Source organism: Salvelinus sp. IW2-2015, unplaced genomic scaffold (genome assembly GCF_002910315.2).
Source record: "Salvelinus sp. IW2-2015 unplaced genomic scaffold, ASM291031v2 Un_scaffold3220, whole genome shotgun sequence".
In the NCBI taxonomy this organism is placed as follows: Eukaryota; Metazoa; Chordata; class Actinopteri; order Salmoniformes; family Salmonidae; genus Salvelinus; species Salvelinus sp. IW2-2015.
In genome coordinates this window covers 91,483-109,672 of record NW_019944507.1, presented here as the reverse complement: position 1 = coordinate 109,672, position 18,190 = coordinate 91,483, and the positions used below count along the sequence as shown (strand labels likewise).

General features: G+C 40.2%; 1 protein-coding gene across 1 annotated transcript in view; it reads left to right on the top strand.

Annotated features, from left to right (window-relative positions):
• Positions 1–3,071: 3,071 nt before the first annotated feature.
• The window catches only part of LOC112075527 (vesicular glutamate transporter 2.1-like), a 24,177-nt gene continuing 9,058 nt past the window's right edge, over positions 3,072–18,190 (top strand). The window contains exons 1-8 of the mRNA XM_024142513.2: positions 3,072–3,718; positions 5,552–5,807; positions 6,373–6,491; positions 7,713–7,827; positions 14,893–15,067; positions 15,431–15,573; positions 15,667–15,816; positions 16,991–17,123. Of these exons, the coding sequence (XP_023998281.1) occupies positions 3,621–3,718; positions 5,552–5,807; positions 6,373–6,491; positions 7,713–7,827; positions 14,893–15,067; positions 15,431–15,573; positions 15,667–15,816; positions 16,991–17,123 (1,189 nt within the window). The 5' untranslated portion in view covers positions 3,072–3,620. The remainder of the gene's footprint in view (positions 3,719–5,551; positions 5,808–6,372; positions 6,492–7,712; positions 7,828–14,892; positions 15,068–15,430; positions 15,574–15,666; positions 15,817–16,990; positions 17,124–18,190) is intronic.

Genomic DNA, 18,190 nt, shown 5'->3' with positions numbered 1-18,190 from the left:
GTACTGGATATAGTAGTACTGGATATAGTAGTACTGGATATATAGTACTGGATATATAGTACTGGATATATAGTACTGGATATTAGTAGTACTGGATATATAGTAACTGGATATATAGTACTGGATATATAGTACTGGATATATAGTACTGGATATATAGTACTGGATATTAGTAGTACTGGATATATAGTACTGGATATAGTAGTACTGGATATATAGTACTGGATATAGTAGTACTGGATATATAGTACTGGATATAGTAGTACTGGTTATATAGTTCTGGATATAGTAGTACTGGATATAGTAATACTGGATATAGTAGTACTGGATATTACTACTGGATATAGTAGTACTGGATACAGAGTAAAGGATTTATAGTGCTGGATATATAAACTCAGCAAAAAAAAAACGTCCTTTTTCAGGACCCTGTCTTTCAAAGATAATTCGTAAAAATCCAAATAACTTCACAGATCTTCATTGTAAAGGGTTTAAACACTGTTTCCCATGCTGTTTCAGGGAACCATAAACAATTAATGAACATGCACTTGTGGATCGGTCGTTAAGACACTAACAGTAGGCATTAAGGTCACAGTTATGAAAACTTAGGACACTAAAGAGGCCTTTCTACTGACTCTGAAAAACACCAAAATAAAGATGCCCAGGGTCCCTGCTCATCTGCGTGAACGTGCCTTAGGCATGCTGCAAGGAGGCATGAGGACTGCAGATGTGGCCAGGGCAATAATTGCAATGTCCGTACTGTGAGACGCCTAAGCACAGCGCTACAGGGAGACAGGACGGACAGCTGATCGTCATCGCAGTGGCAGACCTCGTGTAAACACACCTGCACAGGATCGGTACATCCGAACATCACACCTGCGGGACAGGTACAGGATGGCAACAACAACTGTCCGAGTTACACCAGGAACGCACAATCCCTCCATCAGTGCTCAGACTGTCCGCAATAGGCTGAGAGAAGCTGGATTGAAGGCTTGTAGGCTGTTGTAAAGCAGGTCCTCACCAGACATCACTGGCAACAACGTCGCCTATGGGCACAAACCCACCGTCGCTGGACCAGACAGGACTGGCAAAAAGTGCTCTTCACTGACGAGTTGCGGTTTTGTCTCACCAGGAGTGATGGTCGGATTTGCGTTTATCGTTGAAGGAATGAGCGTTACACCGAGGCCTGTACTCTGGAGCGGGATCAATTTGCAGGTGGAGGGTCCGTCATGGTCTGGGCCGGTGTGTCACAGCATCATCGGACTGAGCTTGTTGTCATTGCAGGCAATCTCCACGCTGTGCGTTACAGGGAAGACATCCTCCTCCTTCATGTGGTACCCTTCCTGCAGGCTCATCCTGATGTGACCCTCCAGCATGACAATGCCACCAGCCATACTGCTCGTTCTGTGCGTGATTTCCTGCAAGACAGCAATGTCAGTGTTCTGCCATGGCCAGCGAAGAGCCCGGATCTCAATCCCATTGAGCACGTCTGGGACCTGTTGGATCGGAGGGTGAGGGCTAGGGCCATTCCCCCCAGAAATGTCGGAACTTGCAGGTGCCTTGGTGGAAGAGTGGGGTAACATCTCACAGCAATAACTGGCAAATCTGGTGCAGTTCATGAGGAGGAGATGCACTGCAGTACTTAATGTAGCTGGTGGCCACACCAGATACTGACTGTTACTTTTGATTTTGACCCCCCCCCCCCTTTGTTCAGGGACACATTATTCCATTTCTGTTAGTCAAATGTCTGTGGAACTTGTTCAGTTTATGTCTCAGTTGTTGAATCTTGTTATGTTCATACAAATATTACACATGTTAAATTGCTGAAAATAAACGCAGTTGACAGTGAGAGGATGTTTCTTTTTTTTGCTGAGTTTATGTGATCGTATGCAAATAAAAGCAGGGTTGAAATGTTTGTGTTTTAGTAAAATATGATATCTGTTTGAGCTTCTTGTGGTCAATTTGCATTATTTTTTGTACATTGTTCTGACCATCCGCTCAAGAAGAAATCATCCCTTGGCTGAATCTAGTTGATAATCCCTACCCTATAGGACTTGATTCATATCGTAATCTGGTTACCAAGTACCCCCCTAGAGCCCCCTAGAGCCCTGGAATGGCCCATTGAAATATAACTGTTAACGCCAGAGATGGAGAGATGGAGAGAAGAAAGGCATAAAAAGTTGACCAGGGCCTACAGAGGCTCTAAACTGAGGACAAACGTTTTTGATTTCAAATCAAATCAAATTGTATTTGTCACATGCGCAGAATACAACAGGTATAGGCCTTACAATGAAATGCTTACTTACAAGCCCTTTAACCACAATGCAGTTTTAAGAAAATAAGAGATCATTATTTTAAATAATTAAGAGATAACAATAACAAATAATTAAGAGCAGCAGTAATAACAATGGCGGGGCTATATGCAGGGGGCACCGGTACAGAGTCAATGTGCGGGGGCACCGGTGTCGAGGTAATTGAGGTAATTATGTACATGTAGGTAGAGTTATTAAAGTGACTATGCATAGATAATAACAGAGAGTAGCAGCAGCGGTGTAAAAAGGGAGGGGGGCAATGCAAATAGTCTGGGTAGCCATTTGATTAGATGTTCAGTAGTCTTATGGCTTGGGGATAGAAGCTGTTTTAGAAGCATCTTGGACCTAGACTTTGCACTCCGGTACCGCTTGCCGTGCGGTAGCAGAGAGAACGGTCTATGACTAGGGTGGCTGGAGTCTTTGACAATTTTCAGGGCCTTCCTCTGACACCGCCTGGTATAGAGGTCCTGGGTGGCAGGAAGCTTGGCCCCAGTGATGTACTGGGCKGTACCCACTACCCTCTGTAGTTCCTTTGCTGTCGGAGGCCTAGCAGTTGCTATACCGTATACAGTGATGCAACCAGTCAGGATGCAGCCTAAACAATAATCATGTTTTAGTCACGAAGTGTGTACACTGAATGTACATCAACCTTGCCAATATGAACACACCCCTGGTAAAGAGAGAAGAGTGTGCGCATGTGTTGTGTATCGCGCGCCACGGAGCGGAGCTGTCGACAGGTACACGACACAGCTGACTGGGCGCGCGCAACCGTTCCTCTCCGTGGTGCTGAACGTTCTCCTAACCGCTACCTGCCTCACTGTAGATCGTCACGAAAGATAAGGGAGAGTGGAGCTTCCTCCACTGGAAAATAGCCATACAATTTAGACTTTTCCGCATAATCATCGACGTTGTTTCTCTCATGATCTTATCATATTATGGACACATTTCAAACGTTATCAAGAGGGTMATTTTTTTATTTTTTTTATTTTAGCAATTGACTGGGATCTGTAGCCTACAAGATGGCACTGAATGGATGTACATTGCATAAGGCAAAGGAAGATTTATCAGACTGTTTTGTGACTGTGAAACCATACCATATCAGATTGGTCGCCTAATTCTGCAATATAATCGTTTTTTTCTCAGCTCATTCAATACACCTGGCGTTGGATGTCTAAACCTCGATTTTCTTCCGAGAAAGAGGCACATAATTCGGATTCACATTTTACCGAATATGTTTAGCAATATTCTATATTTGAATTATTTATCGTAATATAAAAGAAATCGAGCAGAAATCAAGAAAAATTTGGAATCATGGAATCCGATCCCGAACCCGTTAAGCATCGGGCTTTCCCGCCCAGTAAAGAAGGGCTGAAGAATTTGGCAGGAAAGACCTTCGGCCATCTGTACAGGTAAAATAAGTAGCTCGAACCCTTCCCCCTTCTCTCTGTCTGCTTTTCACCTCAGGATTACGAAAAAAAAAAAAAAAAACGTAAATAGGGAATTTAAATGTTAAAATATATATCCATATGTAATGCAGGTGTGAATTGCTTCCTGTCTCATCCAGGCAATGAGAAAAAAAAATCTCACTAACACCCAAACCCCATGAGAAATAAAATCTCACTTGCACCAAAACCCCAATGAGAAAATAAATCTCACTTGCAAATTGGTTGCTGTGATTCTGGACTAAATTCAAAAGAGAAAAAAAACATATTTTTAGATTAATTATCAACAGGACAGGAAGTGGAAATGCACAATAATATCAGAGTGGTCGAATATTTAAGYATCAGTTATTTCCCGGGAGAGTGAGGGTTGTGTTTTAAATAATTAATGCATCAGAACGCGTCGTGACACAAGGGGTCGGAGATATCTGTTAGATTATATATTCATCAGTATTAACCAAGATCGATCTGTTAAATATCAACTGTCATTCTTTGTGCTCGTGTAAAATACGACACTGCATTGGAATCAGGAAATTAATTTTTATAGGAAAATTGTAGGCWACTCCGTTGACGAAAATACTCGATATATATAGGCTACCATGATGATCATATTTCTTGCTTCTAAATTCAGGTTTTGATCGAATAATTTTAAAATGATAGAAAAACATGATCATTCTAAATTGTCAGGCTGGAAACACGTGACTTTCCAAAAGCATTATTTAGGCTAATTAATTTCGTTTTTCGTGACTGGAAATAATGTGCTTTTCACTATAAAGATTGATGATTGATTGAAACAAAATTGTAAAACGCATATTCAATTGTAAGAGCTAATAAAAATGTTTTACATTGCATTTTATTAGCAATCTATTTTTGAAACATCAAATTTTTTCTGTCATGGTTTATTCATTACAATGTTTCTATTCCCTGTGGTTGGAGGTGTTAACCATTCCACTGAATAGTAATGCCGTGATACATCKCACAATACAATGTTGGCAGAAGACTCTTGGTTTTCCTATGCAATCTTATGTTATCAGGTCTATCGAATTTAGTAGCCTATAACTTGTTATGATACATCTTACATTTTAATCTAATAAAATGCAAAACTCGATCTTAATACATGTAATTGGTTATCTTATTGAGCTCTCAGTACACCGACACAGACGGTCTATATGTAGCATACATGTATGTTCAGTGCTGTCTGTGTACTGCTGCAATGCGGTACGAAGGTCTTTTTATTGTATTAATTTAGCCAAGCTGTCGTTCTTAGAACAGGTGGGATTTAAACACTGAACGGAACATGGAACGGTAAAATGTTATAGTTTCACAAATAACATCAGCATTCTATCTCTTGATTTGCACATCAGAATAAAATTACTACAATTTTCCATGCTATTTTAAATTATGTTTCAATATTTGAAGAACGAGTAAAAAAAATATATAGTTTAAAAATAAAAATAATTTAAAAAAGAGACAAACAGAAGGTGATTCAGTCTAATTTAGAGAATAAACACTTTTTTTCACACCAATCCGAATGATCTTCAAGAATTTCCTTCAAAACATTCAAAATAAGTGGATATATCCTTATTCTTTACCTTATAATACAACGAAATGTCCCCACTTTCTCGCCGTAGCCATCTATCTGATGTTAATTAGCTTAGCCTATAGGCCTATTCAATTTAAAAGCCAAACTGTTTGCCATATAACTTTGAAATAAGCCTGATAATTACAAGAATAGACAACTATTTTTTAAAGGAAATACAGGATGTTATTAATAGTCCTACGGGTGCCTGTTTGGTCTAAAAGGGTGGTGGAGAAACGTCAGAAGACAGGTGAGGTGATCGAGTTAACGGAGGACGGACGGCCCTCCGAGCAGCAGGAGAAGAAACCGCCTTTATGTGACTGCACGTGCTTCGGCCTCCCGCGCCGTTACATCATCGCCATCATGAGCGGCCTCGGATTCTGCATCTCCTTCGGCATCCGGTGTAACCTGGGCGTGGCTATCGTGGGCATGGTCAATAACAGTACCATACACAAGGACGGCAAGATCATCATCACAGAGGTGCCTATATCATATTATTCTGCGTCCCAAATGGCACCCTATTCCATACATAGTGAACTGGTTTTACCAGAACCCTAGGGGCCCTCAAATGGAGCACTACTCCCTATGGGGCCTGATCAAAAGAAGTGCACTATATAGGCAGTGAATTGGTTGCCAATAGGAATGGGAACGATATGACCCAGTCCCCGCCCCCTCTTCTTCTGCATCTGAGATAGCAAAGGCACGATTTCAATTGAATGAGTCATCCAACAAACAGACACCATAGCCCACATAAGCCCTGCAGTCATCACGACTTTTATCATTAGGCATAAAGTCTGCAAACTTAAATTAGCAAATTAATAGAGTTGGAATTCCAACTTTGATCCCTTTCCCCCATCCCTTTCTGTTGGCCCAAGCAATATTTCTTGTTGGAATGGCCTTATAAGAATCCAAAGCCTGTATTAATCTATACCGTTCACACAATTTTACTTGATAATGTTTATGAAAAAAAAGAGGACAATCAGGACATATGGTTGATTAATAACTCATCTGGTGTTTCTGTGTGTTATTGTTTGGTTTTGGGAAGAAAGCGAAGTTCAACTGGGATCCAGAGACGGTGGGGATGATCCACGGTTCATTCTTCTGGGGCTACATCGTCACACAAATACCCGGAGGGTGGATATGCTCACGACTAGCAGCAAACAGGTAAATGTCATCAGAAAATAAAAGTATTTTAACCATATTAAATAGTATAACATGTACTGAAGTTTCTTTTGGGAAAAAAATAAAGTAGGCCTAATACAGTTAATATATTATATTCCTTTCTGTTCTATTCTATATTCTTTCTGTTGTTCTATTCTAGCTGCGGTGAAACTTCACCACAGTTCTGTTCTGTTCTGTAACTTTTTCGTTGACATCTACCTGTGAGATGTATAACCAGAGGAACACCGGTTCTGTTTAAAGCAGACACTTGTTAAAGCCAGATGTGTGTCAGACGGGTGGATTTAGCTGGTATCACGGAGGAGGACTCTGACCTCGCGACAGATATTGGAGGATTCTATTACCGGCTGCGAGGCGTGCCTCCTCGTGCCTCCTCGTGATAATGAGCTCCCGCGGGACTACCGTGTCGAATCTTTTTTTTTTTTTTTTACTCGGTGGGAGGCATGGCAACGGGCAGTAGTAAAGCGAGACATGTTATGTGCGATCAAGTGTTCATAGATAGGACGAGATAAAAAATGAACAAATAGGCCTATCATTTTTATTTCCCAATTGTTGCTTTAAAATAAAATGTTCACGCTTCATTAGACAACATCATAGGCTATATACACAACCATACAAAATAATGTATGTGGAAATAGGCGATATTCTATTKTATTCTGTAAATCGCCCTGGATAAGAGCGTCTGCTAAKTTACTAAAATATACATGTKATTTTATTATATTCCTATCCACATTGAGACAGGATTGAGATGATAAATATTCTACTGGTTTAGTGTAATTCAGCAGGGACCGTCTCTAGCCTGTCCCAGCTGAGCGCCTTCTGCTGGAACAGACTGTCCTCACCTTGTCGTTTCACCSCTAAACGAAGCTTCGGCTGACATTCACACATTTTATTTTGCGTATGCGACAGGTTTTTTTTTTGTTCTTTCTTTTATCATATGTTGATTATTTTATGTTTTAAATGTCCAGCATGATAGTTAGAACACATAGAGATAAAAATATGATTATTTTAGCTGTACATGAAATATGATAATAATGAAACCATTTTGTTGAACATAATTCCGTGTCGGTCCATGTACAGTATTTTATGTCCACTTTGGTTTACAGCACAGTATTCATTCAATTGATATGCTAGGGCCAGCTAATGTATAGGATTGTGATTGGATGGATTACAAATAGTGTTTCCGTTGTTTCTCTTTGTTCGCAGAGTGTTTGGGCTAGCCATCTTCCTCACGTCCACCCTCAACATGCTCATCCCCTCCGCTGCCCGGGTGGACTATCGCTGCGTCATGTGTGTCCGGATACTACAAGGTCTGGTGGAGGTAAGACTGTGGGCTGCTGCCTGCTGATTGGTTGGTTTGGTCCTATATCACACACGTTGTTTAACCTTTCATTGACGTCAGAACACTTCTTTCCCGGAGGSAAACCTTGTCATTAATTATGCATATCAGCATTAAAATAAACCAATAGGTGTATACACATCAATAACAGGAGAAAGGTCCACAAGACACATCTCTACTGCTAACGAAGCTGCCTTTTCCGCTTCTCGTTGTGCTTCAGTATTATGGCGAGTGTTCATTTCTAGACTTTTGATGTTCATTCAAGATCATCACAGAGGTCACATGATTGGTATACCATACCACTAAAGCATTTGTGTAAGTGGAAGCATTATATCTGTGTACACAGTTACGCCGATAATGCATTTGAAAATATACACAATTTAAAAACGCAGCATCATTCTATCTGTGTACCTGCATTCAATGTACTGTATGCTGTTTTTGGGAGGAAGCTCTTAGACTCTGTCGTACCTGACCCTGAGCTTTAGAGCAAACAAGAAACATACCTGGGAAATGTGAGGGGAGAGATGTAGGGTTGTTCACATACAAAGACAAATAACAGACTGAAGGACCAACGACAAGCTATAATCAGACTAGCCTAGACTGAAATACCACTATCAGACTGAAATACCACTATCAGACTGAAATACCACTATCAGAACTCTGAAATACCACTATCAGACTGAAATTCACTATCAGACTGAAATATCACTATCAGACTGAAATTACCACTATCAGACTGAAGGACCACTATCAGACTGAAATACCACTATCAGACTGAAATACCCACTATCAGACTGAAATACCACTATCAGACTGAAATACCACTATCAGACTGAAATACCACTATCAGACTGAAATTACCACTATCAGACTGAAGGACCACTATCAGACTGAAATTACCACTATCAGACTGAAATACCACTATTTCAGACTGAAATACCACTATCAGACTGAAGGACCACTATCAGACTGAATACCACTATCAGGACTGAAATACCACTATCAGACTGAAGGACCACTATCAGACTGAAATACCACTATCAGACTGAAATACCACTATCAGACTGAAATACCACTATAGACTGAAGGACCACTATCAGACTGAAAATACCACTATCAGACTGAAATACCACTATCAGACTGAAATACCACGATCAGACTGAAATACCACTTTCAGACTGAAATACCACTATCAGACTGAAATACCACTATCAGACTGAAATACCACTATCAGACTGAAAATACCACTATCAGACTGAAATACCACTATCAGACTGAAATACCACTATCAGACTGAAGGACCACTATCAGACTGAAATACCACTATCAGACTGAGGACCACTATCAGACTGAAATACCACTATCAGACTGAAATACCACTATCAGACTGAAAATACCACATCAGACTGAAATACCACTATCAGACTGAAATACCACTATCAGACTGAAATACCACGATCAGACTGAAATACCACTTTCAGACTGAAATACCACTATCAGACTGAAATACCACTATCAGACTGAAATACCACTATCAGACTGAAGGACCACTATCAGGACTTGAAAATACCACTATCAGACTGAAATACCCAACTATCAGAACATATCAGACGGAATACCACTATCAGACTGAAAACCATATCAGACTGAAATACCACGATCAGACTGAAATACCACTATTCAGACTTGAAAATACCACTATCAGACTGAAATACCACGATCAGACTGAAATACCACAATCAGACTGAAAATACCACTATCAGACTGAAGGACCACTATCAGACTGAAATACCACTATCAGACTGAAAATACCACGATCAGACTGAAGGACCACTATCAGACTGAAATACCACTATCAGACTGAAATACCACTGTATCAGACTGAAATACCACTATCAGGACTGAAATACCACTACAGACTGAAATACCACTATCAGACTGAAATACCACTATCAGACTGAAATACCACTATCAGACTGAAATACCACTATCAACTGAAATACCACTTTCAGACTGAAATACCACTATCAGACTGAAATACCACTATCAGACTGAAATACCACATCAGACTGAAATACCACTATCAGACTGAAATACCACTATCAGACTGAAATACCACCTATCAGACTGAAGGACCACTATCAGACTGAAATACCACTATCAGACTGAAATACCACTATCAGACTGAAAAATTACCACTATCAGACTGAAATACCACTATCAGACTGAAAGTATCCTTTATTATTTTTGTTCATTTTTTAAATCCTCCTGTCCTATGAATAGAAGCCTCCAATCCCTCCATCCCTCCAGCTCTCCCATTTCCTCCATCTCTCCATCCCCCCAGCTCTCTATCCCTCCATCTCTCCATCCCTCCATCTATCCATCCCTCCACTATCCATCCCTCCATCTCTCTATCCCTCCATCTATCCATCCCTCCATCTCTCCATCTCTCCATCCCTCCATCTCTCCTTCCCTCCAGCTCTCTATCCCTCCATCCCTCCATCTCTCCATTCCCTCCAGCTCTCATCCCTCAGCTCTCTATCCCTTCATCTCTCCATCCCCCATCTCTCCTATCCCTTCATCTCTTCCAGCTCTCTATACCTCCATCCCTCCATCCCTCCATCTCTCCATCCCTCCAGCTTCTCTATCCCTTCATCTCTCCATCTATCCATCCTCCATCCTCCATCCTTCTCCATCCCTCCAGCTCTCTTATCCCTTCATCTCTCCATCTCTCCATCCCTGCCATTTTCCTCAATGGATAAACAGAAGCAGTCGTGTCTGTGCTCCGTCCTCCTCTTGTGCATCGACCTCTTACTGCAAATTAAACATTAGCTTTTCAGGGTGACTCCACAGCAAGCCCAAGCAATTTTGTGTCTATCAATAGTTGATTGTGTGCCACTTAGCGAGTAATTGAAAATTTATGGGAGCAATTCTCTTTTTGGCGAAGTAGGATCGTTAGCTGGAATCTGCCCTGGCTGACTCAGTCTCAGGTCGCGTCTCAAATAGCACTCTATTCCATATAGTCTCAAATGCCACATTATTCCATATATGGTCTAAATGGCACTCTATTCCATATAGTCTCAAATGGAGACTTTTCCATATATAGTCCCAAATGGTACTCTATTCCATATATAGTCTCCAAATTACACTCTATTCCATATATAGTCTCAAATGGCACTCTTATTCCATATATAGTCTCAAATGCACTCTATTCCATATTATAGTCCTCACATGGCACTCTATTCCATATATAGTCTCAAATGGCCACTCTATTCCATATATAGTCTCAATGGCACTCTATTCATATATAGTCTCAAATGGTACTCTATTCCATATATAGTTTAAAATGGTACTCTATTCCATATATAGTTTCAAAATGGCACTCTATTCCATATATAGTCTCAAATGACACTCTATTCATATATAGTCTCAAATGCCACATTATATCCATATATGGTCTCAAAATGGCACTCTATTCCATATAGTCTCAAATGGAGACTTTTCCATATATAGTTCCCAAATGGTACTCTATTCCATATATAGCCTCAAATGACACTCTATTTCCATATTATGTCTCAAATGGATACTCCTATCCATATATAGTCTCAAATGCACTCTATTCCATATTAGTCTCACATGGCCACTCTATTCCATATATAAGTCTCAAATGGCACTCTATTTTCATATATAGTCTCAATGGTACTCTATTCATAAATATAGTTTAAAATGGTTACTCTATTCATATATAGTTTCAAAATGGCACTCTATCCATATATAGTCTCAATGACACCTATTCCATATTATAGTCCCAAATTGGCATTTAGTTCCATATGGTAGTCTCAAATTGGTACTCTATTCCATATATAGTCTCAAATGGCACTTCTATTGCATATATAGTCTTCAAATGGATCTCCTAAATCTTCAATGCATCGATCCATATATAGTCTCAAATGGCACTCTATTCCATATATAGTCTCTCAATGGCACTCTATTCCATATATAGTCTCAAATGGCTCAAACAAAAGTCATGACCTCTGTTTCCCATATATAGTTTCAAATGGCACTCTATTCCATATATAGTCTCAAATGACACTCTTATTCATATGTAGTCCAAATGGTACTCTATTCCATATATAGGTCTCAAATGCATCTATTCATATATAGTCTCAATGGCACCTCTATTCCATATGTAGTCTCAAATGACACTCTATTTCCATATGTAGTCTCAAATGACACTTGATTCCACTATGTAGTCTCAAGATGGTACTCTATTCATATATAGTCTCAAATGACACTCTATTCCCATATGTAGTCCTCAAATGGCACTTCTATGTCCATCTATAGTCCAATGGCATTTTATTCATGATGTAGTTCAAAAATTGGCACTCTATCATATATTAGTCCAAATGGCACTCTAGTTCCATATGTAAGTTCCCAAAATGCACTCTATCCATATATAGTCCCAAATGACACTCTATTCCATATATAGTCTCAAATGGCATCATTCCCATTATAGTCCCAATGACACTCTATTCCATATGTAGGTCTCAAATGGCATCTATTCCCATATATAGTCTCAAATTGGGTACTGCATTCCCATATATAGTTTCGAAAATGTATTCTATTCCATATATAGTCTCAAATGGCACTCTATTGCCATATATAGTCTCACAATCGCACTCTCATCATATATAGTCCCAAATGGCACTCTATTCTATATATAGGTCCCATGGTACTCTATTCCATATGTAGTCCAAATCGGCACTCTATTCCATATGTGTCTCAAATGGCACTCTATTCCATATATAGTCTCAAATGGCACTCTATTCCTAATCAGTCTCAAATCACCTATCCATATATAGTCCCAAATGGCACTCTATTCCATATATAGTCCCAAATGGTACTCTATTCCATATATAGTCTCAAATGCACTCTATTCCATATATAGTCCCAAATGGCACTCTATTCCATATATAGCCTTCACAATGGCACTCTATTCCATATATAGTCTCAAATGGCAACTCTATTCCATATACAGTCTCAAATGCACTCTATTCCATATATAGTCCCAATGGCACTCTATTCATATATAGTCTCAAATGGCACTCTATTCCATCTATATATTCAAAATGCACTCTATCCATTTTTATTAAGTCTCAAAATGACACTCTATTCCATATATAGTCTCAAATGGCCACTCTATTCCATATATAGTCTCAAATGACACTCTATTCCATATATAGTCTCAAATGGACTCTATTCCATATTAGTCTCTAATGACACTCTTTCCATATATAGTCTCAAATGACACTCTATTCCTATATAGTCTCAAATGGCACTCTATTCCATATATAGTCTCAAATGGCACTCTAATTCCATATATAGTCTCAAATGGCACTCTATTCCATATATAGTTTCAAATGGCACTCTATTCCATATATAGTCTCAAATGGTACTCTATTCCATATGTAGTTCAAATGGCCACTCTATTCCATATATATTATTCCCTAAGCAGTGCACTACTTTTGACCAGGGTCGAATAGAAGCCATTAACAGAGCCGCAGGCCCACCTTCAACCCATTTATCCAGAGTAGGAAAGTTCAGCTCAGAATGTGTCGTGTCAGTTTGTTTTTGATAAGACATGATAATCTTGCTTGTATTTGACTAATGAGAGAAAACTGGCTGCTCATTGTCAGTGCCGTTTACAAACACTGACTCATCCCAATCGATTTATTACTGAATATTTGTTGATGATATTTAAATTCTATTTGGTTAAGTCATTTGGAAATTGTCTGCGTCATTTTAAGGTCAGATATAAGAGGGAAATAAATGCAGGACTGAAATTACATGACCCACTCTGTCAGTCGGTCGGTTTGTACGTTTCTCTGTCAGTCTGTCTGTTCAACAGACAGTACAACGCTGTGTACTGCTCCCTTCACAGAACAGCGCAAACTGGCTCTAACCAGAATAGAAATAGGAGTGGGAGGCCCCGGTGCACAACTGAGCAAGAGGACAAGTACATTAGAGTGTCTAGTTTAAGAAAACAGGACGCCACACAATCCCTCAAGTGGCAGCTTCATTAAATAGTACCCGCAAACACCAGTCTCAATGTCAACAATGAAGAGGTGACTCCGAGATGCTGGCCTTCTAGGCAGAGTTGGAAAGAAAAAGCCATATCTCAGACTGACCAATAAAAATAAAAGATTAGCATGGGCCAAAATAACACATACACTGGACAGAGAACTCTGCCTAGAAGGACAGCATCCCAGAGTCGCCTCTTCACTGTTGACATTAGACTGCTGTTTTGAGGTACTATTTAATGAAGCTGCCAGTTGAGGACTGTGAGGCATCTGTTTCTCAAACTAGACACTCTAATGTACTTGTCCTCTTGCTCAGTGTGCACCGGGGCCTCCCACTCCTCTTTCTATTCTGGTTAGAGCCGCAGTTTGCGTGTTTCTGTGAAAGGAGTAGTACACAGCGTTGTACCAGATCTTCAGTTTCTTTACAATTTCTCACATGGAATAGCCTAATTCTCAGCACAAAATAGACTGACGGAGTTTCAGAAAGAAAGTCCTTTGTTTCTGGCCATTTTGAGCCTGTAATCGAACCCACAAATGCTGATGCTCCAGATACTCAACTAGTCTAAAGAAGGCCAGTTTTATTGCTTCTTTAATCAGAACATCAGTTTTCAGCTGTGCTAACATAATTGCAAAAGGGTTTTCTAATGATAAATTAGCCTTTTAAAATAATAAACTTGGATTAGCTAACACAACGTGCCATTGGAACACAGGAGTYATGGTTGCTGATAATGGYCCTCTGTACGCCTATGTAGATATTCCATTTTAAAAAATCAGCCGTTTCCAGCTACAATAGTCATTTACAACATTAACAATGTCTACACTGTATTTCTAATCAATTTGATGTTATTTCAATGGACAAAAAATGTGCTWTTCTTTCAAAAACAAGYACATTTCTAAGTGACCCCAAACTTTTGAACGGTAGTGTATGTATAATATAATATATCATATACTCTGTGTTCCTCCATAGGGAGTGACCTACCCAGCCTGTCATGGCATCTGGAGTAAGTGGGCCCCACCACTGGAGAGGAGCCGTCTGGCCACCACCTCATTCTGTGGATCCTATGCTGGTGCCGTGATAGCCATGCCTCTGGCTGGGATCCTGGTCCAGTACTCTGGCTGGTCCTCCGTCTTCTATCTGTACGGTAGGTTCATCACCTGGAAAACAGTGGCACTTGTTACTGAGTGGACTATCCTGGCTAAATCACTGTCCATAGTTATTCGTAGAGTAGCTACATCTGTCCTAGAGGGATCCTTTTTGAGACAAGATTGTCTATTTTACTTTATTTGTGTCTGTTGATTAAGTGATAAAAAACAAAATCTGGAATAAACCATAAATATACATATACCTAATTTTATGAATCAGATTTACAGTAATATAACTCTCTCTCTCTGTCTCTCTCTCTCCCTCTCTCTCTCTCTCTCTCTCTCTCTCTCTCTCTCTCTCTCTCTCTCTCTCTCTCTCTCTCTCTCTCTCTCTCTCTCTCTCTCTCTCTCTCTCTCTCTAGGCTGCTTTGGGATGTTCTGGTACATGTTCTGGATCCTGGTGTCCTATGAGAGCCCAGAGGTTCACCCCACCATCACCGCCGAGGAGAGACGTTACATCGAGGAGAGCATCGGAGAGGGTCAAGAACTATTCGGTCCTGCTAGCGTGAGTTCTCCTCCTTCTCCTCCTTCTCCTCCTCTTCTCCACCTATCCAACTAACTGACATGTGTTCTGCTATACACAACTATGGCTCTGCAGAAATACAAGACTCCGTGGAGGAAGTTCTTCACCTCAATGCCCGTCTATGCTATCATCGTGGCCAACTTCTGCAGGAGCTGGACGTTCTATCTGCTCCTCATCAGCCAGCCGGCCTACTTCGAGGAYGTGTTCGGCTTCGAGATCAGCAAGGTAAAAATGAGGAGCCGTTCACTCACAATGCCAGCCAGGTGTGAATAGTTGGCTTGATTTGTGTAAGACGTAACCGGGGCAGACAAAACTCATCAGAGATTTTAATAAAAAAAATATATCCGTTGTGTCAAATGCATTGTACATCACTTGTACGGGGCGTATCAATTGCTTTTACTGAGTACCAGTGTTGGATTTCATTTCCATTTCGTAACGTTGAGGGTAAAATGTCCTCTAGACACCAAACACAGACACATCCTGGTCTGCGTCCTAAATGGCATCCTATTGGCCCGGCTACATTTAACCAGGGCTCTGATCAAAAGTAGTGCACTACGTAGTAAATAGCGTTTCATTTTGGGACGCATGTGATTTAACTCAGGCTGGTCTGACAGGTGTAATTCAGATGCTGGGTGGATCTCTGGCCCTCTTGTGGATCAGGGTGTGAATTATAGCCGTGGTGTGATATTTGGAGTCAGTGGTGGTTAAAGCACGTAGGAAGACGTGTTCTGGGACAATCACTGTTTTCTTTAGGATATACATTTTTAAGCTGTCATATTTGGGAGGATGGATTTAAGAGGTGTAGCTTGAAAGATGATATCTCTCTTTTGTCCTCCCTCCGCACCCTGCACCGTTACTGTTATCATGATACATCACGACATCATGATACATCATGATACATCATGACATTAGGATACATCATGACATCATGACAGCATGACATCATGACATCATGATACATCATGATACGTCATGACATTAGGATACATCATGACAGCATGACATCATGATACATCATGATACGTCATGACAGCATGATACATGGGAACACGTCAAAGCCATGAATGACAAACTAATCTGCGTTTGAAAGATCTCAACACAGAACAACATACAAGGAGAAATTGCACACATGTTGGAAACAGACTTCTGAACTTTGACACATAATAAATATGTATCTAGATAGGCCATTTCATGGGTTGTCAGTTTTGGCATTGACTGCCATGTCGATGTTAATTACAGTCAACTTGAAAGTTGAAATGTTTACGGTTCACTGTATGTGTTGTCAGGTGTGCATGCTGTCAGCGCCTCCACACTTACTGATGACCATCATCAAGCCCATTAATGTTATTGTTATTGTTTATATTTATGTTATTGTGGCTGTTGATGTTTGTGTTGTCAGGTGGGCATGGTGTCGGCCCTGCCTCACTTGGTGATGACCATCATCGTGCCCATRGGAGGACAGCTGGCTGACTGGCTACGCACCAGAAACATCCTGTCTACTACCACCGTCAGGAAGATCATGAACTGTGGAGGTGAGGGCTACATAAGGACTTCATAAGGACTTCATAAGGGCTACATAGGGATTTCATAAGGGCTACATAGTAATTTCATAAGGGCTACATAGGGATTTCATAAGGGCTACATAGGGATTTCATAGGGGCTACATAGGGATTTCATAAGGGCTACATAGGGATTTCATAAGGGCTACATAGGGATTTCATAAGGACTTCATAAGGGCTACATAGGGATTTCATAAGGGCTACATAGAAAACTTTGTAACACATTCATAATCTATACAGAGTCACCAAGCGATAATACCTAGACTGCTAGCTCACAAGGATAAGTAAGGCTTGATGGTCGGTCACCAAGGATAATAACATAGTAGACTGTAGGTACAAGATATATAACTAGACTTTGTAGGTTTCACCAAGGAATAACGACTTAGACCAATAGAATAGACCTGTATGAGTTACCAAGGATAATTAACTAGACTGTACGCGTAATATAAGACGTGGCAGACGATAATAACTAGACTGTAGGACGGATAGCATAGGTCAAGGATAATAACTAGACTGTAGGTCACCAAGAGATCAATAACTAGACTTAGGTCACAAGAGTAATAACTTAAGACGTTTGTAGTGATCACTAAGGATAATAATACTAGACTATAGGGCACTAAGGATGACAATAACTAGACTGTCCAGTCACCAACGGATAATAACTAGACTGTAGGTCACCAAGGATATAAACTAGACTAAGGTCACCGAAGGATAATAAACTAGACTGTAGGTTCACAGATACCTGATAAGAGCAGATAATAACTAGAACTGCTAGGTCACCAGGATAATAACAACTGTAGCGTCACCAAGGATAATAACTAGCTGTATCACCAAGGAGAATAACTAGAACTATAGTCACCAAGGATAATATACTAGACTGTCGGTCACCAAGATAATAAACTGACTTAGTCACCAAGGATACATTAACTAGACTATTAGGTCACCAAGGATAATAACTAGACTGTAGGTAACAATAATCATACTAACAGTAAAAGGGTTTTCCTTACTCTTGCTTGCGCTGAGTTGGCAAGAAAGTGACT